This window comes from Condylostylus longicornis, unplaced genomic scaffold, assembly GCF_029603195.1.
Source record: "Condylostylus longicornis isolate FDR11 unplaced genomic scaffold, ASM2960319v2 ptg000048l, whole genome shotgun sequence".
NCBI lineage: Eukaryota > Metazoa > Arthropoda > Insecta > Diptera > Dolichopodidae > Condylostylus > Condylostylus longicornis.
This window is the reverse complement of record NW_026578017.1, coordinates 16,605,730-16,628,847: the sequence shown is the minus strand read 5'-3', so window position 1 is coordinate 16,628,847 and position 23,118 is coordinate 16,605,730. Positions and strand designations below refer to the sequence as shown.

General features: G+C 22.8%; 2 protein-coding genes across 2 annotated transcripts in view; one reads left to right on the top strand and one right to left on the bottom strand.

Annotated features, from left to right (window-relative positions):
- LOC129611059 (protein kinase 4-like) overlaps nt 1–16,155 on the bottom strand; it is a 97,541-nt gene extending 81,386 nt beyond the window's left edge. Inside the window, exon 1 of the mRNA XM_055523983.1 lies at nt 13,614–16,155. Coding sequence (XP_055379958.1) covers nt 13,614–15,326 — 1,713 coding nt within the window. The 5' untranslated portion in view covers nt 15,327–16,155. The remainder of the gene's footprint in view (nt 1–13,613) is intronic.
- Nucleotides 10,768–11,694, top strand: LOC129611060 (uncharacterized). Its single transcript, XM_055523984.1, has one exon. The coding sequence runs from the start codon at nt 10,784–10,786 to the stop codon at nt 11,531–11,533; it is 750 nt and encodes a 249-aa protein (XP_055379959.1). The 5' UTR covers nt 10,768–10,783; the 3' UTR covers nt 11,534–11,694.
- Nucleotides 16,156–23,118: the final 6,963 nt, after the last annotated feature.

Here is a 23,118-nt window from a genome sequence, read left to right as displayed (position 1 = left end):
ATCAGGAACAGTTTGTAAGAAAAAAATAAAAAGGGCTGTGTGGTTTGTGATTCAATTATAGTAGAAGCAAGAAAATTATTGAATCGGTTAATTATAACAAAATTGGTAAAAGTAGGACTTAAACAGATATGATTACAAGATCACACATAATTCATTTTCAAGAATACCACTACCGTATGCTGAAGAGTTGCTAGATAAGATTGACTGAAAATCTTCATTTTCCTTGGGAATCTGGCAAAATCTGGAAAATTGCTAAAGTCATATTACAAGTATATTACTATTCAAAAATTTATATAATTTCGACTTTTATAAAATTGGAATTATTTGAATTACAAAACTAAATAAAATAGCTTTTATATTTCAATTTCTTATTCAAATTAAAGGAAGAGAACATTAATTAATATTAAAAAATAAAAATATTTCCACTAGTTTAATGATTTTCATTAAAATCATTTATTATAATGAAATCGTCTTTCATTGAATTTGCACTTAGCATTGCCAGAATGCAGGAAAAAATTACACTCATTTTTATTTTTTTTTGCAATAGTAATTTTTTATTTTCATTTAAGAGTTATAGGCGTAAAAAATCTAGCAAGAATCTTCATTTGGCAAAAATCTGGAATTTGCAAATAAATCTGGCAATCTAGCATCACTTTTGTACAATAGCCCATTAGAGATGTTATATATACATATATCACATGACACAAGGATTTTGCTAATAAGAAAGAACTTAAATTTAAGAAATATACGAAATTTTAATATATGTATACACTGACATAATTACGCGCGAATTTAGAATATAATATGAGTATAATAATATTTTAGTTAATAAACTCCTAGGCTTATTTTATGAAAAACTATTTTAAATACTTAAACATTTAAGTGAAATGTGCTTTGTTGAAAACCATTGCTATAATCCAAATTCAATTATTGTATTTTATCTCTCTTCAAATTTACTTACTACTAATTGATGATAAATTCTTGTTTATTTATTCAATGTTGAGTAATGTTTATACATAATGTATATATACATTATATTTGCATTGTAGTGGACTTATAAATGTCATATATAATTTCCACATAATCAACATTTTTAAGATAAATAAATGTAAAATAATAAATATATATTGATACGATAATTTTTTATTATTGAAGAGTACAAACATTTCAAATATATGCTTATATGTACATACATATATTAAGCATATATGGAGAAAAGGAATCAAACAAAAAAAAATGAAAACAAAGGACATAGGATATGCCACATATAATAAATGTCCTGTAATATGTACATATTATGTTTTTGTATATTCACAGGTTTCAAATTGCATTAATAGTAAAATAATAATAATTTCTTAGTTTAAATATTGATTTCCTTCTTTTTCTCTTATATTGTTTTTTATGTAAAAACCCATAACAAAAAATACTTAGAAAAATATTTCGACAATTAGTCTGCCACTTTGTCTCATATTTATTTTTTAAAAAGAAATTCATTTCAATAACAAGAACAATCGAATTGTTATTTTTACCATAGCCACAGGTTAAATAGAAATGAAGTCCGAGACGGACACCCTCAAAAATTTAATACCAATTATGATCGAACTCAAATTTTTGTCAATGCTTGAGACTTCTTGTGATAAATCAATCATGAATTTAGATATTTTAAATTTTTTGACTGCATGTTATTAGTAATAATTCCGTTTTCAATAATACATTAGTGCTTTTTCCAAATACTTTATAACTTGTCTTAAATTATGAACAATATTGTCAACATATATTATTATCATGTTCCCAGTTTGCGTGTAAACATAATGGCATATAACTAATCAATATTTATGTATTTATTTATAATAAACATGTTATGTATGGTAATAGGTAGGTCAGATAAATAGAACAAGTCTCATATGAATAAGAATTTGAAAAAAAATTAGTGAAATGTGAACATTTGACAAAATATTCTACAATAATGCTCAATATATTTGAAATATGCAGCAACGAACTGAGATTAGCAAGAAATTTAACGCAATTTTGCGGTTTTCATTTTTAAATGCGCAAACGACAAATGCAAAGTCCGCTAGTGAAAACATGTATGTAAATTGAGAAAAACTTAAATTATTAGCGAAATATGAAGACAGAATAAAAATATACTTAAATATTATGTAATCTATAAGAAGAGAAAAACAAAAATTAAAATTGAACTGTTGAGCACGTAACCGACTTGTATACCGAAACGCATTTTTTGATTTGGGGAAAGTATTGTACACGATTATGAGAATATCTTTTGAACACTTCTTACAAAGTTTAAATACACTATGCTTTTAGTTAACATCCTACTAAGCTTTAACATAAGCTAAGTTAAGTTTACTTTAATTTTTTAAATCAAAAAATTAAAGTAAATCAGATATAAATTTTCATGAAAATCGTTTCATTTGAAATTGAGATACACTTATGTCCACACAGTCCGAACGATCGTCATTTCGATAAAAATAATTATAGACACTTTCTATACCATGGGGAAACGCAATTCCGTCAAAAATTCGATATGCGAAATTTGGTGCCATCACAAACCAATCACTTATTGTATAAAATGCAGTCGGTAACCAATGGTTTTCATATAAAATTTTTTTCTCGTTAATCACAATTATTATTTGCTGAGAATTAATTTTTGACAATTTATTCAGTAAGGAGAACTATACATTGATAAAGATGTAAATTTTAAAAAAATATTGATTTTTAAATTTCAGTAATTTGCAATATTTCATATAAAAAAGAAACTGTTAACTTTCTATTAAGTGGGACAATTATAAACTTTTCTCTCGTTTTTTTTTAATTTCCAAAACTTGGCACACTCTCTTACACAAAAGAAAATCATTTGTAATAACATACTTATATGTGTGTCCGTTTTCTATATAGAGGAATATCGTTTATCTGTAAATTGAAATTTGCAATAAGTCATATTACATGGTTCAATTAATAATAATTGAACACTTGTAAAATGTAAACAAAATATTACATATATGCATACAAATGCTATATACATATACATATACCGTTATTTATGCATTCTTTATAATATTTGTTGTTATATAATTGCCTTCAAAAGAGGATATGGAAAAATGAAGGAAATTAAATAAATATAATTACAATAAAAATTAAATAATAACATTAAAAAAGCATTCATAATGCATATTTACATACACAATATGTATACATACTTACATATATAACAAACAGATATTGGTGTTATAATGTATGTAAATATTAGTATATATGATATGATCGTATAATATAAATAATCAATTATACATTCATATATTATGCATACACATATATAGAATTATAGAATAATGGGATATGAACGTGAGTTTGGATTTCAATGTAAAATTAATTAGAAATTAATATGGTCATCAATGTAAAAATTCAATGAAAATTCAAAAATGAAATAAGAATTAAAACATTTAACAGAAAAAATTAATTTATTTTATAGTTTTAATATATTTTTCAATTTAAATTCTAAAAAGTTTTTTTAAATTTTATTTCATATCTATGATAATTTTAATGAAAATTCCATTTTAAAGATATTGAAAATAATTTCCCAATAATAAATTATTAAAATATTTATTTATATAAGTTATTAAATTGATTGAATTACACTAAAACAATATTTATGAATATTTTTCTAGCCATTTTCAATATTGGTTATTATACTTTAATAAATCATTTTGCAAACGTTTTTTAAATATTAAAACGAATAAATTTGAAAATTTAATAACACATTTTTATTAAGAAAATTGGTTAACTTATTATACATATGAAAAAAAAAATTTTATGTATTCACCTTTGATGAAATTCACCGCAGCCAATCATGGTTTATGTAGCCCCGCCCACATCCCACTTGACCTACCCCGGTTCTAAATAAATAACCAGAAATATAGCTCAGGGAGTTGGACGTGAGATCCCCAACACTGAAAAAGTTCCGCCCAAACTATATGCCCCTCTTGACAGACAGAACAGAAAAAGCCACACAATATATGTGTAGCCGTTTCCTTGTCGTCCTGGCAGAATCTATTCAAAAGGTAGTCCGATTTGTCCAGACATTGTCTAGTGAAAAAAACAGCAATATCACGAACCCCATTCCGCTATATCCAAAGCAGATCTGAGGAGAACTCCCTTGAGCACGATCGAAGGAACCGCTTCGCATGATGACATCCCTCGTTAGTATATACATTGGAAATTATATGGGGGCTCTTCTTCATGTATAATAACGCTAAATGATTTTGTAATAAGTGAGCAAATCAAATTTTGTAATTGCTAACTTTATAATAATATGAAGATCCAAAGATTGTTTAACCTATTACATTCATTACCAATTTGGTTATACGCTTTACTTAATTAAAATTAAAAAATTTGGTTATTCAAAAGAGTAAGAAATTTTCCTAAAATTCTTATAAATATTCCCCTATAGTTCTTTCTAATCTAATTTGCAAAAACTTAAGCAAAGTGCCTCATTTTATTTTAAAGACATGAATAAAAGTAACCATTATTGTTTCAGATTTCAAGTCTCTAATTTTTGACAAACTCAATGCATCCTACACTACTATGAGAAAAATTCTAATTCTCTATTATTTAACAGAAATTCTTTTAAGCATTTTTCCAAATAAAAATATGAAAGAAAAAATGTTTATTAGTTTCACTTTTTGTCCCTTCATCTGTCCGTGTGCCTGTTTACAGAACTGCTACATTTTTTGAGAAAAATATCTTGAAATCTTGTATACAAATATTGTATCTCAATCCCGAAATTTTGTGTACAAGTTTACTGTAAACATATTTCTTTTGAACAAAATTTTTACATCAAAGCCTTGAAAAGAATATTTTTTGACTATTTATTGTAACGAAACCACAAACATTTTTAAAGTACTGCAAATCCGAAGAAGTAGTGACTTGCTTTTTCTAGTGCGATACAGTATAGCTAAACTCGTTTTCCACATCAATAATCTCTCAAGTATAAATATATGCAATAAATGGACATAATAAATGGTATATGAACGAAAGTAATTTAAACAATGTGTGTCAACTACATTCTTTTAATTCTACTGTCTTTTAAATTGCTTTAAAAGACAGTATTTTCTCTTGCTTGTACCAAGTGTTATTTTGCAAATAATAATAAAGATATAAGTATTTCTATTGGAAAATACGCATGTTTCATAAGAATTGAATCATAAGTACATTACATAACATTCAAGTACCTAACCTGTATATATACGAGAAGAAGAAGAACAGCAAAGTATTGAAAAACCTAAATGTGAACTAAGAAAAGCTTCTCTTTAAGGTCATTTTAAACATTTTAATTAAATTGAAAAAAAAAGGAGAAAAAAAATAACAAATAAATAGACAAGGACTTCAGTTGGCCATGTTGTAATTAAAAAAATAATTATTTTATAAATTTTAATTTTTTACATGAAATTTTTACCACTTTTACATTAATTGTGTGTATCCTTGATTTTGATCTCTTACCTGAAATTATAAAAAAAAAATAAATAAATAAATTATTACACGTTATAGTTGTATGTAGGCATACTACATGATTATTATTTATAAAAATATAATCGGTAATACTTTAATATAAATTACATATAAATTTAATTTAAATAATAACAATAAAAAAAAAACAAAAAATAAAATTCTCTAAATATTTTTGTGAAAGAGGATTTAGTAGTTATTTTTGTTCTGCTTTTAATTTTTTGTTTTCGGTTTCCTTAATTTCATTTTGTGGAAATAATTAAAAGAATTATTATTACCTAGTAATACAATATTTATGATATAATTTATTATATTTTATGTATGTAGATAAAATATTATCTAGGATATTTTTTTCGAATTTAATTTGATATTTTACAATATGCAGGTATAAATAAATTGAATGAAATATAAATGTATGCAATTAAAAATACTATGTTTAAACAGGGTGGTTAAAATCAGAATTCTAGTACTTGGGAACAAAATCCAATTTACATTCACTTTTCGGAAACAGCTTAATTTCCACTGAGTGCTTACATAAGTTTACTACTGCTCTTAAGACTCATTTTACTGCCCTATATAATTAATCTTACTTTTTATTTGCAAGAAGTAATCCTAAAAGGAAAAGGTATAATAAGACAACTTATTGAAAACTTATGCATATTACAAATTTTCAATTTAATTTTCCAAATTAATTGAACAACTTCAGACATTCCCGAAATTTAGGCAGCGTAATTTCTCAAGAACCAAGTGTCTTATTTTAATTGCATTATTTCTCAAACTAAAAATTTTCCAAGTCCACTTTATAGATGTGGTGATTTACTCAAATATAACCAAATTGATAAATCTATACTTTAATTATAGTTAAAATTTAGAAAGAATTTAAGAAATCATAATTGAAATCCGAATTGTTATCTTTCATTTATAATTAAAATCCATATTTTAATTGAAATTAATCACATTGCGAACGGAACACCTTATATTTTTTCATATTTATGAAATATGTATAATTATAATATACATACATATTATATTATGCATATTATACTCTTAATTAGTTTAGTGAAATTTTTAAAAAAATTCTATAAAACTACAATAATAATAAAATTACCAGAAAACAGAAAATTTTAAAGAATGGAAAAATAAAGAGAAAACAAATAAAAATGTTTCAGTCGGTCTGAACCGATTTAATTACACCCTCCACCTCGAAAACCTGAGTACTAATTTTTGAAATATTTAACATTAGTTTTCAGTTGTGAAAGCTTACTGAAGTTTATTTTATTCGTTTTTGATTTACCATATAATCAGACGCACGGCTATACCTAGATCAACGCAACATTTTACAGAACCAGAGTTAATATACTCTTCAGGAAGGTGCAGGGTATAAAAAATAAATTTTTTATTTCCAAAATTGTTTTTATTCCTCGAGAGAAATTTTTTCTGTTTAAGTAAAGGATTTTTAAACTATACTTATGAATTGAATATTCATGTAGACATATATATTATGTACATATATATTTTGTACATATGTATATTAATTTAATTATAATAAAATTTATTCCTTTGTACTATAAAATATTTCGGATTCTAAAGTAATATTTTTTAATTTTTTACAAAAAAATGAGGAAAAAAAATTTTTTATATTATTACAGTAATTGTTATTGTTTTTTCTTTTAACAATTTTACAATCATTTCTGTTAATAGGCGCAGTACTAATTTTATTGTTTAAAAAAAAAATGGGACAAAAAAAAACCATTGTGAATTATAAAAAAATTTTTTCAAAGGATTTTTATTTTGTAATTTTTTTTTTTTGCTTACACTTTCAAAAAGCCGAAATATTTTATATTAAAAAATTTATTTCAATGATTTTTATTACAAAAAAATTATTTTTAATATTAAAGTCACATTAAATAATAGTTTATAAAGTATGGTAATTATATTGTAAAAAAGGTGGAAATTTTATGCATTGAAATTAAAATTATTATGCCATAAAAATTTTTAATTATTATACAAAGTATAAAATGTTTTAAGTGTTTCTAAACTATCTCCCTAATTTCTAATTAATAATAATTTTTTTTTACTTTGAATGCATAAAGCATTCTAAACTATAAATAATGACTAGATATGTATATGAAAAATTAAATACTTGCGATCATCATTAATTTTAAATAATTCTAAAATGAAACTCTTGATATGTTCTTAACGAATGAATTCCACGCCTAATAAACATCATTTATTTACTTCGCGAAAATTAATAAAGAATGAAAGTTCGGTCAAACCAATAATTTGTAATGTAGCACTCTTCTCCCTTCAACAAATGAAAATACTGCTTTTAAAAACAATCTGACTATGTACTCCATTACCAAAATTACTTTCATTCATATAGGAATACATTCAAAAATTGCATACCTTTAGAATGAGGATTGGGCGCACTCTTTGAAATAAAACAAAAAAATTTAAAGACGCGTTGATGTAATGCTCGAATTTAAGGGTTAATTACGTGAGTTAAGAAAATAAGTTACATATTTTAATGGCATGGAGATTACCTTTAGCATTCTGCATTTATAGAAATTTGGAAAAACTTGCAGTTACGGAAATACGTATAAGGTATCAAAAATTCAAATTTTAGAGGTTTCGTGAGGCGATAACTTGAGAGGGGGTAGTATTGGAGAAAAAACTTTTTTTCAAACAAAATGATCTATTTGTTAGTATTTTAGATAACGGTAAATTTTAACGGCCACCTTACGGGTCCAAGGACATTTGGACAGAGTGAAATTAATAAGCAATTTTTTTCAAATTTTTTTTTGGAAAAGTGCTGAAAATTATTCTCATTAATTGAATTTTAAACAACTTAAGTAAATCGAGAAGTAATTAGCCGAAAAGTTAAAACTGTTAAAATATTAGCAATTAAAATTTTAACCACATAAAAGCGATTAAATATTTTCTAATTACGTAACTTGTTAAAAAATTGATTTTTCCGCTTAAAGAGGCTTTTCTGAAACCTGGTAGAATTTTAGAAAAACGAAATTGTACGAAAACCAAATTGTGAGCAAAACTCACACAAATACTTAGCAACATTTTTCAAGAGCAATTTTTAACCAAATAGCAGTGAACCATTATAAGAAGGTAAACTCCATTTAAAGCGGTAAACGTAAAGACATTTTTTCTATAGAGTAAAAAATGTACTGAATTAGTGCGCAGAATTTTCAAAAAATTATTGCACTTCTATAGAATGTATGGGAATTCCTCTTATAGAATGCGATTTTGTTAGAAAATTTAAGGGACCAGAAAAATAATTTCATTTAAAGAGGTTGTCCTCTTACCCGGTACTTCTTATTTAGCTTCGACTGTACTTACATATATTTTGCATAATCGCAAAAGTGTAAAGTTTTCTTATAGATTTCAAAGTTAAGAAAGTTATTTTTTTTTAGTTCAATTGTGGTTGAGAAAAAAGAATTAATATAATTTTATAAACAAAAATAGGGAATTTTTTTGTAGGGGAATCCTTTTTGTAATATTATATGTATATATATACAAATAATTATACGTATGCAATATTACATTTTAATACAAGTATATATGAAAATATATATGTATAGGTAAGTGGAATATATTTTTAGTAGCAAATTTACTTAGACAATGACCTTGAACAAAATTTATTCAGAAAATGACTGTGGACATTGCTTTCTGAATTCAAAAGTTAAAAAAACCGAAATTCAATTTAATGTCACTCTTAGACAGGATTTGTTTTTCATAAGCTTAAAATTATTTAATAAGCTAAAAAATTATTATTTAGATTTACTTCAAAATTCAAAATTTAAAAATTATAAAGGGTATATCGGCAAACCAATAATCAATACCTTTTACCAATAAAAAGATGAAATTTTGACCACATATACATATTAGTGGAGATATTATTTCTTCTGAATCGCATATTTATTTGTTCCCCCTCCAATCCAACTTCAATCAAAACATAGAAGTGATCTCTCTTCCTCTCAATATCTCTCTTCCTCTGAATATCTCACTTCCTCTCAATATCTATCTTCCACTCAATCCATCAATAGATAGAAGTTGTATGGGAGAGGAAGCGGGATGAAAATGTTAAAGCATATAAAATTCAAATAAATAATTCAAATTATTAATTCAAACGTACGATCTGAACAGATTTTACATATCTACGTATAATTTTGATATAATCAATTAAATATTTCCAGTTCACTTTTATATCAAAACAGGCGACCACAGTGTCCTCTATAATAGAATACAGTTTATAATAGAGTATTAAAAACATGTTTCGCTTTAATAAGACTGACTTCAGAAAAAATTTTGCTTTACTGCTTTTGCGAATTTGCATATAGATATTTTAATACATACATTATATGAACGTAAAATGAATTCAATAAAACAAAAAATAGTTCAAAGTTCATATTTTACTGATTAGACGGAATTTTTTATATTTAATTTTTGACTGACAAAAAACCAAAATTTAATTCGCAAACCAAATTTAATCACATTATTCAATCGAAATACACAATAATAATAAAAAATTTTTAGTAACAAATTCAGGCTATCAAAATACGTATTAGCTAGTTTCTGGTCTTTTCACAAAAAAAGTTTAAATTTGGATCCAAACAAAAATCCAATTTAAATTTTTCATTTCATATTAAATCAAAAATTACTCAGCATCATAATAATGTTAAACTTTTCAACGACAAGAGAGAACAACTAATTGATAAAGTTCACAGTTTAATTAGAAAACATCTTATAAATGAGTGATAATTAATAATATTATTGAGAATAATTTTACATTCAAATTAAATACACTATGTATTATTTTTCTACTCAATTTTATATTCGCTAAAAATACTGATTAACAATAATAAAAGAAAAGAACCACTATTATAATCTTTTTCTCATTTTACGTTTTCGTATAAAGAGCAACAAATACGGTAAAAATTTCAGTTTAATTCATTACTTTGAATTGAAAGCATCTTATTATCATATCATTACACATTAACATCATATAGCAAAGCAAGTGATCGGACAGTGTATATATTTTAATTTTTTTCCAATGACTCATTATGTGATAATTAAAAAATAAAAGTATAAAAAGCCAAAATTAGAAAATAATCAAAACTACATATATGTAGATAACAACATAGTTAATTTCATTAAACAGACATTTAAGAAAATATTTCGAATTTTAGCAAAAATTAAATTGCGCTTTGACAATTTTGAAAGGAAAAAGGAATAAAAAAGACTTAAAATGTCACAATTAAAATTTCATGATAAAATATTCACTTTCTGTTTCACAACAATTATTTTTGCAACACTATTGAAAATAAATCCAACAATAGCTGCATCATCAACAAAAAAGAATTTCGGTGAGAGACGTGTTAGCGTAGATTCAGATTTACGTGTACAATATCATGAAAGAACAGCAGCACTTACAGAATGGGATGATGAAAATACACTAATTGGATGTGAATTAGTATCAATAAGTGATAATAGTACATTTAATAAATTAACTGGTTTAATAATTGATGAACCAAAACCAATTACTTTTGATGAAATGAATGAATTGATAAGTCATTGTGATAATATAGATTTACCATTGAAAAAGAAAAAGAATACAATTTTTAGTAAACAAACATTAAATATTGTAAGCGGAATTTTCCCCGGCACAAAATGGTGTGGTAGCAGTAATTTAGCTAAAAGTTATCATGATCTTGGTCTGAGATCTGAATTGGACCGTTGCTGTCGTGCACATGATTTTTGTCCAGTTAAAATACGTGGAAAAGAGACACGTTTTAATATAACAAATACATCACAATTTACAAAACTACATTGTAAATGTGATGATATTTTTTATAATTGTTTAAAAAGTGTTGAAGGTCCAGCTGCAAATTTAGTGGGACGAACATATTTTAATTTTTCGAAGAGAGATTGTTTTGAACAGAATACAAATTCAACAAATAATAATTATGAGTTCCGTGAACCAAAAAAAGAATTTTAATTCGTATTATATAAGTGTATTTGTATACAGAATTTAAGGTGTAATAATAATCATATATATGTTCATATGTATACATTATTGAAACAATATAATAAAAATGTTACGTATATTATAAGTTTATTGATTTAAATTGGCTATTTTATAAAGAGGAAAGAATAATATTAAAAAAAAAAAAATTTTTCTATTTAAATTGAAAATTGAATATCTCATTAGTCGTAAAAACAAAGGTGTATAATATGCATCATAATTGAAATAGAGACATAAATATACATATGTAGCTAGATAAATACTATATACTCTGTATATTATCTGTATACAATGTGAATTGCAATTGATTGAACGAAGAGAATAGTTTGTTACATATGTATGTACATAAAAATATATAAACAAACACGATATGAATCACATGGAGATTGTTGTTTAATTAGCATGAAATGTATTGGTATAATATGTAATATGTATGTATATTAGTATAGCAGAAGTTTTATGAATATTTCAAAATTTATAATTTGGTAATTAATATATTTATGAAGCTATATAAGAGATAATTATTAGAGTATAATTACGGTTTTTAATTTGTACATTATCTAGGTAATTTAAGTTGAAAGATTTATTACCTCTATTTATTGTTGTGATAACACTTACAAAATATATAATATTAATAATAACACTTTATAAAAATTCATTCATATTTTGATATCACAAGTGTTTAGTAATTAAAATAAAAAATTAAAATAATTGCCTTAATTTTTGCATGACATTAAATTTTAAACTACTTAGTTGAAATTAATCTGTAATTAAATTAATGATATTCAGCGCACTCTATAATAATATTCATTAAATTAATAGCATTCAGCAAATTATTTCACGAAAATACGCCTACAGTTTCATTCTGTATGTTGGTTTACAAAACTCCAAAAAAAGCATGCTAGCTTTTGAGAAACTTTCATATAAAAGTCTGCTCTTGAGAAACTTTCATGAAACCATCATTTTTAATTTGTAAATTATGAAAATTCAGGAAGCTATACAATTATTTCTTCTATTATTTATTTAGGGCGATGTTATACAAACCATGGGTTTGATTTATAAAATTTTTACTATTATATTATATGTGTACATATACGTTGAAAATTTATGTTTTCCCATTTACATTGAAATAATCTTTGGGTTTCTAAAATTATCTATACGTCAAGACTCATTTTAATTAAAAAATAAACTGGATTCAACTCAATTAAAAAAATGGGACTATACAATGAGTGTATAAATAAATAAAGATAACGCATTTTAAGTTAAAATATTGTTGATAATTTTATATTTTTATTTTAATCTAAATAGCCTCCAACCAATTTATTTGTATGATGTTATATATAATATAACTTACTATTTAACTGATATTTTCAAAATTATTTATTTTATGACAATTTTCTAAATATAGTGGATCTTAAAAAGAAGATCAACTTCGGAGTTGTGCATTATGACACTTTTCGCACAATATTTTTCACATATATTTTTAAACTCATTTAACAGGCTCTACTAGCAACACAATAAGGCACTGAAGAAAATTTTCTATGGAGGGTTTTTGTAAACAAAACTTTCTGAGAAAATTCGTGGGTTTTTTAAAGTAAATTTAAAAACAAAAATCCAATATTCTCTCTCTCTCTCTCTTGTAACTTTTTCTTAAAAATAATAAATCTGATATAATTTATTAATTTAATTATGAATAAAAAATATGAGTCAATTTTTTTGGAACAGGCTGTAGCTCTAAATTTATGTAATCTCAAAATCAGCTAAAATATGTATTTGCTTTGCAATATGATCTTGACTACCATAAAGACTTACACAATCTTTAAAATTTAAACTATATTTAACATTACAATCTTATAATTTTTCTATGATATTTTCGAAATCTTATTACTGCAAAATCAGTAATTTGTGAGATATAGTCAACAAAATTCTGATCTAATACGGCAATGTTTCAAACCAATTTAAGTTAAAGAGGATTCAGGCATTTCTAAATTGTAATCCTATAACACTTTATAATATTATATTAAAAAAAATTATTTAATATTATTATAAGTACCTGTAGATCTGGTGTTTGATTTGTTGGTTCCAGATCGCAAGCAGATAACCAAGGATTAAGTCGTCGCAAAGGCGCCGAAATTTGTTCTGTTGTACTAATACTATTTTGTAAATCGTTATTATTATCACCTTCACCAAATATATTATTATATTCAATACTGTTACCACTTCCAGTATTATCAACAACACCACGACCACCACCACCGTCACTATTGTCTTTATTTTTTTGATTATTTGTATATTGATTATAATTAACTTCTTCAGTTAATAATAATGACGATGATAATAATAATTGTTTTTCTTCAGTTTCTTTAATTAAATTTTTTAAACTATATTGTTTCTGTTCTTCTTGCTTTAACTGTAGTTCGTCATTACTATTATCATTTATGTTTTTATTAAATTCTTGATTATTATTTCGTTTTTGTTGTTTTTCTTCCTTCTCCTGGTTATTATATTGCTGCAAGTCTTTTTCTTGTTCTTGTTGTAGCTGTTGCTGCTCTTGCAATTGCAAATGCTCTTGTTTTTTGTTATTATAGTTTTGTCGTTCTTGCAGTTCTTGTTCTTCTTCGTTATTAAATTTTTGATTATTTTGATTAAAGTATAAATTATAATTATTATTATTATTTGTAATCTTTTGATGCTGTTGATGATTTTCTTTAAATAAACTTTCGCTATTAATATTAGCATTATTTTCATTATAATTATTTTCACTAAGTAATTCACTGTTATAACCATCATTAACTATTAAAACATTACTATCATCAATACTGTTGTCAGCAGCATCAATACTGATACTGTTATCGTAATCAATAATATTATTTAATTCTTTTCTTTTTGTATAACCACCTAATTTCTTATTATTCTTGCTATTATTATTATTATTACTATTATGGGTATTTTTATTTAAATATTCACTATTATAACCCAATTTTTTGCTATTATAGTTTGTATCTTCAAATAAATTATTTATAAATAAATTATTATAATAACTATTTGAATTATAATAACGGTTATTGGGCGTAAATGGCGGATTATAAAAATAATTCGATGGATTATTTGGTTGCTCTTGCTCTTGGCTTTTATCGTATTTATTATTATAATAATTATTATTATAATTATAGTTATTTGGATAATTTGTTATAAATTCTTCATCATTATTGAAATTATTATTATTTGAAAAAATTTCATTACTACTACTACCACTACCACTACTACTACTACTACTACTACTACTGCTGCTGCTGCTACTGCTGCTACTGCTGCTGCTACTTCCAATGTTATCTGATGTAATTGTAGTAGTTGTATGATAATTTTTTGTTGTTTCTAAATTTCTTGATGTTGTTGCAGAAAATTTTATATCTTCTGCAATTGTTGTTGCTTGAATTGTTGTTTTTGAATTTAATTTTTTTATTCTTGTTCCCGTTGATGTTGACGTTGGATAAGAGAATGTTGACGTAGTTGATATAGTTGTTGGTATAGGATATGATGAAGATGTATCCCTTATTGTTGATATTATTGATGAAGTTGTCGATGGTATAATTGTATCTATACCTTGTGTTGTTGTTAATATAGTTGATGTTGTTGTTGCTGTTCCTGTTGTTGTTGTTGCTGTTGTTGTTAATAACTGCGTAGATGTTTGACTGGTGCTGCTGCCACGCCGAGCCCCCGAAATAAACGCAAGCGCCATCACGACCAGCCCGGGTCCTGGCCGCATATTGACCTCGGGTTCGGCGGTGCTAGCATGGTGCAGGCCCGCTTGAGACGCGCTTGCGACTCCAATTGATTTGAGGATATGATGGGCTCATGGCCCCATCATCATTTTTTTTAAATAAAATTTGTTCTTATTTTATTTTTGTTTTTTGTTTTTTTATTTATTTTGATTTATATTTGCACAATTTGTTTTAATTTTTAGAATAATATTATTATGCTTTTCGATATTTTTTTCGAATTTAATTATTTGCCCTTTTTAATTTTCATTGAAATTAATTCGATATTTGAAAAAAAAAAATAATTTTTATTTTTTAATTTTTTAAATATTTTCTTGTTGAAAATTTGTGCGTTTTATGGTTAGCTTAATCCTTTTCTACAATAATAATTTTTTAAATTAACTTTATTACAATTATCTTTTTGTTTTTTTTTTTTTTTAAATAACAACTATGTTCTAAAATACATGTATCTTAGCTTATATAATGTTACGATAATTTATAATGTAATAATAATATATTTTAAACCGATTTCGCGCTTTTTACGGCCGGTAGAGTACAGGTAATCATTTTCTCTTACGGAACGAAAAAAATTCGAAGTACACATGTATTTATATTATAAATGTTTGAAACAGTTTTATGCAACAAATACAAATATTAAATATGTATCCTTTTTGATTCCAATTTTTTTTTATTAATATTAAATTTTTAATGATTTTTGCAACTATATTAATCCAAAATATGAAATTAGAAAATTTAGATATATAAATTTTTTGTTTTTTTTTTTTTTTATTAATTTATATTATATTAAATTCTGCCAAAATAGAAGGCAAAATGAAATTTAAATATTTATGAACAAAAACAAATTTCATATTTTACACTGAAAAAAATTTTAATTAATTAATCATAATTAATAAAATTAATTATTATCTAATTAATAACATAATTTTTTAATTAACGAACAGGATGGTATATAATTTCTTTATTTATGTAATCTTCTATTGATTTTTTTATTTTTTATTATTTTAATAATTTCATTTATAAATTTGATCAGTTCACTTGTTTTTCTTTAATTATTTAATAAAAATTTTCATTTTTCTGTAAAATTAACATATTTTTTTTTTATTTCAAAAAAGGTATTTATTTTAAATATTCCAAATATCTGTTTACTTTTCTTATATATTTTTTTTCCCTTGAATTTTGAAAACTGATATATAAATATAGAAATAAATGCAATTAGGTTTCTTTAGAAAATTTACTTTTTTGTTTTATATAACATTTGTATAACACTTTACATATTTTACTTTCTTTTTTTTTTTAATTTTTAAATAACTAGTTACTTGTGCGAAAATATATTAATTTTTCAGTTCAATATTCTTAAATAAAACAGATTTAAAATTAAATATTTTTTGTAATACACTGGTTTTATTAAATAATAACTATCAATGCATTAATTATGCATTAATTTTTATTATTTGAAATTTGCTATTATGTTTTCTTTAATAATAATTTCAATTCACTTTCATATTTATTAATAAAAATCAAATTATTTTTAAATATCAGAGGGACTTTTCTAATGGTATATCAAAAACATTTTCAAGATTCGTTTTTAAATAAATAATATAGAAATTTGTTTAAAGTAAAATTTAAATAAATTATTAATTTTATAATTTTATTTAACATATTTTAAAATTTTCACCAAAGAATTCCATTTTTTTCACAGTTAAAAAAATTTTGACAACTTTTATACATTTTACAACTGACATGTACCAATTTGTATATGTATTTGTTCTGTCAAAAAGTAATAAATTATAACAGTTAAATTTTATATTTAAAATTTTTTCAATTTTGATTTTAAATATATTTTCTTAGTTTTTTATGATCTACATAATTTCCACAATATTCCAAAATATAAGAGAAAAACTATTAATTAATATTTTTTCGTAAAATAATTTTATAAAATTATTTTATTTTCCAAATAAGAAAGTATAAGAGGAAAAAACTAAAAAAAAAATTTTTTCAGTTAAATTTTAAAGTCAAATGACTATTTAAATTTTAAAATTCTTTAACTATAATAAATTATATGAATTTTTTTTTTAATTAAACAAATTATCACAATATAATTTTTAAATATTTCATATTAAAAATTTATTAAAATATAAGAAAAAATCGGTGTAAAACCGCGCAGCCATTTTGAAAAGTAAAATATAATATTATATTACAGACACATTTAAACACCTGATATATATCCATTTACACTTATATTATATAAACATAAATGTATAAAATATATTTATAGTTTTTTATGATAAGCATAAATATTATATTTGGTATTATTTAATACACATATAAATACATAAATGTACACATTACAATAATAAGTATATAGTTTATTCTCCCACGCATACATTAGAAAAACAAAAAGAAAACAACAATAAAGTACAGATAAAAAAAGTAAAATATTAAAAGTTTGTGTATATGTGTGTTATAATATTATTTTTGATAGCAACACACACATACACAAATACGAACGTATGGAATTATACTAACTACATATTTACTCATACATACAAACAAATAAATGTATTCGTCTTTTTTTATCATTGATAAAAAAGAAAGAAAAAAAAACTTTTCATCATTTTATTTTCTTTAAAATCTTAAAAATGAACAATGTTAAATTAAACTAATTTTGAAAAATTAAAAATTTTTTATTTAAGTATTAAATATTTCAAATATTTGAAATGGATTTTAAGAGGAATTGATATTTAAATAAACATGGTACCCTTTAACATAAGAGTACACTTTTTTTCATTCATGTACGGTTTATTTAAATGTAAACTGATTTTTTCTGTGCTTTGAATTATGTAATATTGTCCAAAATGTATTAGTATAATCAGTTTTATATTGAAATTTTGCTACTCTGGAAATTTCTTTTTGCAATAAATTCTTTTTTTTCTCTCTCTCGTTTCTTATATAATTGAATGTCCGGCAAAGCTTCATTTATGATCGACATTAATAATAATATAATTCATAAGAAAATATTTTATGAAAATCAAATTATTTTTATATTATAAATTAGATTTTGTTTTAATAAAATATAATTTCCTTGCCCCATAAAATTAAATTAAACCGTTATATCATAACTTATATAACAGTATGGCATTATTTTAAAGTTATATGCGAAAATTATAATAAAAAGAAATTAATTATTATATGGAACATAAAAAAAAAATTATTTACAATTATTTAATGAATTTTAGTTTCACAATTTAATTTAAAAGGTATGTACATAATGAATTTGGTCTATTAAAATACATTTTACAAAATAGTAACACAGAGAAAAGAATTAAAATTATTATATAAAAAATTAATGAAGAAAAAAAAGGATAATTCATATGGAAATTTGAAAAAGAAAATGGAAAGTATTATACTGATACTGTTATATAAAAACTGTTATACAAAACTGTTATACAAACTTTTTTCAATAATTTTAAAAATAATTCTATAACTTATATAAATTATTTATACAATTTTTAATATACATATGATGTACATGTGCATGTATATATCGTGTATAATATTACTTTTTATGTATAATACAAAATGTTATTTGCTTCTATTTACGGTATATATCTATCTACATTAATATATAATTATATATATAATTATATATATATAAATGTAGATGTATCATTTTATTCTATCTGTTTTTTCCACTTCCAAAAAAAAAAACCAAAGAAAAACTAAAGGAAACAACAAAAACAAACATCAAATTGGAAAGTATAGAATAAGACAAATAAAAAAAAAAGAAACGTTGGGATTTTCACTTAATTTTTTTTTTTAAATAATATTATATTTTTATGATAAAATTTTCTTTTTTCTCATTATCATTATTGAAATGACTACTTAAGTACATATTTAAGTATATATATATACAAATTTCTATTCATATTAATATTATATGCACATAAATTTAAATATAAATCATAAATATTCCTTATTATAGAAAAAAAAAGAAAAAAAATATCATGCAAACTTTTTGAGTGATTACGTGATTTTGTAGGTATCTAATATTTAAGAAATTTTCTTGTTTTTTTGTTCAGCCATTAATAAAAAATTTTTAAACGGGGAAAAAACAATAAGAAAATTCATGATCATTTTCCAAAAGTAGTTCTTTTTTTTGTTAATTTTTCACTTTCTGTTGTTTTTTTTTTATTTATACTTTAAAGAAAATTTGTTAGTTTTTTTAATTTAATCAAAAGCAGTTATTTTTTTTTATTTTTATTAATTTTATATAGTTTTATTTTAAATTTTATTATGCGAAATTTGAAATGGATGAAATTTCAATATTATTTTCACAATATTTCCAATTTAATTTTCTTTTTCTTCAAAGTGTTATGAAATCAAATTCGCAATTCTATTAAAATTTATAAGAATAGGAAAATGATAAATTTTTGATAAAATTATAATTAAGAATTATGGTTTCAGTTTTGATCCTCTTTAAAATGAATTTTTGTATTTTATTTTTAATTCTTATATTCATATATTCATATATATGTATATATATTCTTTTAAAAATTTATAAATATATATATATATATATATCCTGCACTTATGAAAAATAAATATACATATATATATATATATCATATAAGTATATATATATATATATATATATATATATATATATGTTTAGAAAACGATCCGTCAACCATTTGTGATTATCCTTGTTCCATGTACATACATAATATTATCATATATTATTTACATACACATATATATATATACCTATATTTTCTATAAGAAATATTTTTATGCATAGATATATATATGTAGATTCGTTCGTTTCATATTATATACACATTCGTTGATTATATGAATTATTTTATTAATTATTAAAATTACAAGCTGTAAAAAAAATTATGCACCTTAAAAGTATGTAAAATATGACAGGACAGCAAAAAAAAAAAAGAATTTCTTCAAAATTGAAATTTCTAAAGCAAAAGAAAGAAATTTAAAATATTAATTTTTTTTTCTTCTCTTTGCTACTTTTGCTTCGAGAAAAAAAAAAAAAACTTTTTTTTTTTTGCACAGAAAAGTCTTTCTTTAAGGAAGGGTTTTCAAACAAATAGCGAAAAGATAAAAAAAAAAATTTTATAGAGAAAAAAAAATTGTATTTTCTATTCTTTTTAATTTTTGTGCTCCTTTTTTATTCAAAAATTCTTACACCATCTTTTTAAAAACAAAAAAAAACATAGAACTTTTTAATGGTTTTAATAAAAAAATTTTTAACTTCAATCTTTTATCTTTTTTTTTCCTTTGAAATTTTCATTCCATACTTTTCAATTATTTTAAATCTATTTCTTTTTTTTTATTTAAAAATCTTTTTTTTTTTTAATAATATTCTTATTTTGCTTATGTTAATTTTAAAGGATTTTTTTTATAGATATTAATATATAACTTTAATTTTTTTTTTGCTTTTCTTTTTTTTTAATGAAAAAATAAAAAACGACCAACGTTTGCGCGATTGCAGGATACACCGTATACCCTGCTTCTTCTCGTCTGTTGGCCCCAAATGGCACTAAATATGATCTAGATGGCGCTTTGGAAAATTAAATCAAACTTAACGAAACCATATTTCTGTGAGCACAAAATTTATGTACACATACACTTGTACTAATATACATACATACATCTGAATACATACTGTGTACTAAATTATAATGTATATCATAATGTATAATAGTTTTGATTACTTTGGAATATTTTTTTTTTGATATTTTTAAAAAGCAATTGAAATTTGGTTACTAACTTTTAGCTTGTTTCAAAAAAAAAAATCTTATATAGCCATAGTGATTAAAAAGTTGTGTAACAGAGACGAAATAATAATAAAACCAATATTAATATATATATATATATATATATATATATATATATATATATATATAAATATATATTAGGAACATATATATTATAATATATATGAAAATTTCAAAAACTTAGAAAAATTGTTAAATTATGTATATTTTTCCCCATCCTTTAAATTTTGTTGGAAAATGCAAATTTCCCTTGAAAAAAAAAATATTAAAGGAAGGAAAAAAAGGAAAAACCCATCACCATTATCACATTATACATTTTGGTTTCAAAAATAAAAATAAAAAAAAAAAACAAGAAATTAAAAAGCTTTACTTAAATTTTGATTCTCAAAATTATAAGTGTTATACTAAATTATAACACATAAACTTGTGTTATACAAAATTTATCACTTAAAGCAATAAAAAGAAAATTCTTGTTTCGCTTATAAAATTTCTCTTTAAATTAATTTTATTCTCATTTTCATTTTTATTCTCTCTCTTACATATTATTCTCTTTAATATTTTCTTCCTTTCAATAATGTGCTGAAAATAAAAATGATAATCTTGATAACGGATTAAAATATTTCGTGTTGGTATTTTATACTTTACTTGATTTTTATGATGATATTTTGTTTGTTGAAAATTTCATTTCATACATAAGTATTTTTTATAGCAAGACAACTGAATAACATTGATAAGAGAAATAATAGATTTGTTAAATAAAATAATAAGGTAAAGAAATTTATGGAAGGATTGAATTTCTTATTGTAAAATACAAAAATCATTCATTTTTTGAACTCTTCTCAATTAAACAACAATTATGATATAAAAGAACTTTGGTGACAAATATTATACGTTTTCTAAAAGATTTTCTGTTATAATTGTAATAAGGTTCTACGAATTATTAATTATACTTATAAAAGAATATTTACAATATAAATTATTTATTTATTTTATTTCTGGTTAGCTAATTTATCCACACTTTAAATCAAATTCAAAAATTTTAGAAAATATAAAAATCCAAAAAAATTGCATACTTTCAGGTGTGACAAAATTAAACTGAAATTAAAATAGCAAACAAAACGACAATTTGTTTGTAGAAATTATCGGGAAATTGCTGAAAATAATTAATAAAATATGCAAGAACTATAGATATACATACACATATACATATATACATACATAATTATTGTATTATATATTTTCATTGAATTGTAAAGTATTCATATAGCTAGTCTTTAAATTTTATTCCGGCTAGTAAATTTTAAAAAAATTCATAAACTAAAAATTTTAAATTATAATATTAATATTTCTCTCATTATGATGGAAAAACTTCGAAAAAAAGAAACAAGTATAACAGAAAAAAACACAAAAAAAAACAAATTTTTCATATATTTTTGTTCTCTCTTCTTACAACAACCAACAACATTGTCGTGTTAAGTTGTAATTCTGCCGGATTTTCACTATTTATATATTTCGATAAATAATTTTTAGATATAATTTTTTTTATTTTGTAGACAAGTAAGGGATTTTTTTGGTGTTTCTTATCTTTCAGTTTATAAGTTAAAAAGCTTATGAAAATTCTCAAAAAGTTTGTGTTTTTCCTACTTCTTTTATAAAAGCTTTTTATTAAAAGAATTTTCTTAATATAATTTTAATGGGACATAAATATGAATATAATATACAAGTAAATAATATCATAAAAATATGTATTTATAAGTATACATAAATTCCTTTATATAATTCCTTCATATCTATGTCCATGTAGGTACACCTATATATTATGTGTATGGACTTATTTTATTAAAGATACACATATGAATTACACGTATAAAAATCAATAATTGTAGCGCACGCGTTCGATATTTTGCTAAAATTAAATATAAGAATATTATACAGTAATAACCGTAATAATAAGAACAAACAAAAAAAGTACATGAAGGAAATT

Bases quoted from the DNA above. Each gene is read 5' to 3' on its own strand.
- LOC129611060 (XM_055523984.1), top strand. From the start codon at position 10,784: ATGTCACAATTAAAATTTCATGATAAAATATTCACTTTCTGTTTCACA.